Below are 1,810 nucleotides of genomic sequence, written 5' to 3'. Positions count from 1 at the left end.
CTGCAGTGTCACATTGCCTTTCGTTTCCACACACCCCCTCACGCTGTCAGTCAACAACAAGTTTGGCCTGAGGTGCAAGAACTGCAAAACCAACATCCACCACCACTGCCAGACCTACGTGGAGATGCAGCGCTGCTTCGGCAAGATCGTGAGTGTTCCCCTCACAGTGCCATGGTCTGGCTCTTCTTGGCTCTGAGGGTGCTCTCCTCCGTGCCCCCACGCTCTCCATCCCCTCAGCTCCCCAGCAGGGTCTGGGCATTGACTGATGCTCCGCACTCCCCTTCCAGCCCCCAGGCTTTCGCCGGGCGTACAGCTCACCCCTCTACAGTGACCAGCTCTGCATCAAGGACCAGCTCTGTAAGCTGGGTGCTGGGTGCCCCATCTCCCCGCGTGCGGCAGCCAAACCCCTCTCACCCTCCCTTGTGCCGCCGCAGCCGCCGACAGGAGCGACCCCGTGTTTGAGACCTTGCGGACGGGCGTCATCATGGCCAACAAGGAGCGCAAGAAAGGGCAGGATGACAAGAAAAACGTGAGTGAGCACCCCATTGCCACCCAACCTCCCTGCCCACCCCACACCTCCTGACAGCTCTCTGCCTTGCAGCCTTTGGCTGCTATGATGGATGAGGAACCAGAGGCCACAAAGCCACAAGGAGGCAAAACCGAGGGCGGTGAGTGCTGTGGCATGGGGGGGCTTGAGCATTGAGCACCGGGCAGGGAGGGAGCCTGAAGGGGAGACTCACTGGGGTGGGTTTTGCCCTGTGGGAAGGGGGAGGTCTCCAGTTCAGGTCTCCATCCTGGGCCTTCCCCTTGTTGACCTGGAGGTCCTTGGGAAGAGGCTGGTCCCGGGCTGGCAGGCAGCACCAGGAGCGATGTAACCCCCGTCCTCCCGTTTCCAGGCACCTCTGAAGGGAACAAGAAGACTGAGAAGAGCTCAACAGATGACAAGGTACCTATCACCCTCTCGCTATGGAGCAGCATGTGGAGAGGCTGCAGGGGTCTCCCTGGGGCTTTCAGCAATGGTGGGACATTGACACCCCCCCCCTTTTCCTCCTCCTGTAGAGCAAGAAGCCACAGCCAGGGACACGTGGTGGCTTCCCACAGTCTCACTATTTTGTGGCAATTTATCGCTTCAAAGCCCTGGAGAAAGATGACCTGGATTTCCCGTAAGTTACCAGCCACATAGTGAGCACAGGAGGGAGGAGGGGAACGACGTGGCCAGGGAGGGAGTCCCTGCACCCCCCCATAATGAGTCCATCCTTCCCTTCACAGGCCCGGGGAGAAGATCACAGTGGTCGATGACTCCAATGAGGAGTGGTGGAGGGTAAGGCTGGTGTCCTACAAGCAGAGGGGAAAGATGCAGCGCTTAAAGCACATTGCATGGCTGTGTCCTCGTGCCAACCCACACCATGCAGGCTGGTTGCTGAGGGGGTCACAGAGGTTGGCTCCAACCCCCCCCTCACACCGAGCCACTGACTCATTCCAGGGGAAGATTGGGGAAAAAGTCGGATATTTCCCTCCAAACTTCATCATCCGGGTGCGGGCGGGCGAGCGCGTGCACAAGGTGACGCGCTCCTTCGTGGGCAACAGGGAGATTGGGCAGATCACGCTCAAGAAGGATCAGGTGAGACAGGAGCCTGTGGTCCTCAGTCCCCCCCATCTGCTCACACTCTGGAGGCACCTCTATGGGGTGTCACCAACACCCCCTTTGCCTCCAGATCGTGGTGCAGAAGGGAGAGGAGGTAAACGGTTACGTCAAAGTCTACACCGGCCGCAAAGTGGGGCTCTTCCCCGTGGACTTCCTGCAGGAGAT

At 59.6% G+C, this 1,810-nt stretch overlaps 1 protein-coding gene across 1 annotated transcript; it reads left to right on the top strand.

Moving 5' to 3' along the window:
- Positions 1-50: 50 nt before the first annotated feature.
- STAC3 (SH3 and cysteine rich domain 3) lies at positions 51-1,805 on the top strand (the record flags this gene model as incomplete). Its single annotated transcript, XM_010014932.1, has 9 exons — positions 51-148; positions 288-357; positions 435-529; positions 602-668; positions 897-946; positions 1,060-1,163; positions 1,270-1,321; positions 1,484-1,621; positions 1,716-1,805. Coding segments are annotated over 9 exons (764 nt in total), but the record flags the coding sequence as incomplete, so codon positions are not given.
- Between the last annotated feature and the right edge of the window lie 5 nt (positions 1,806-1,810).

The sequence above is a fragment of the Nestor notabilis genome, unplaced genomic scaffold (assembly GCF_000696875.1).
Source record: "Nestor notabilis isolate BGI_N333 unplaced genomic scaffold, ASM69687v1 Scaffold29735, whole genome shotgun sequence".
In the NCBI taxonomy this organism is placed as follows: domain Eukaryota; kingdom Metazoa; phylum Chordata; class Aves; order Psittaciformes; family Psittacidae; genus Nestor; species Nestor notabilis.
This window is presented reverse-complemented; position numbering and strand designations above follow the sequence as displayed.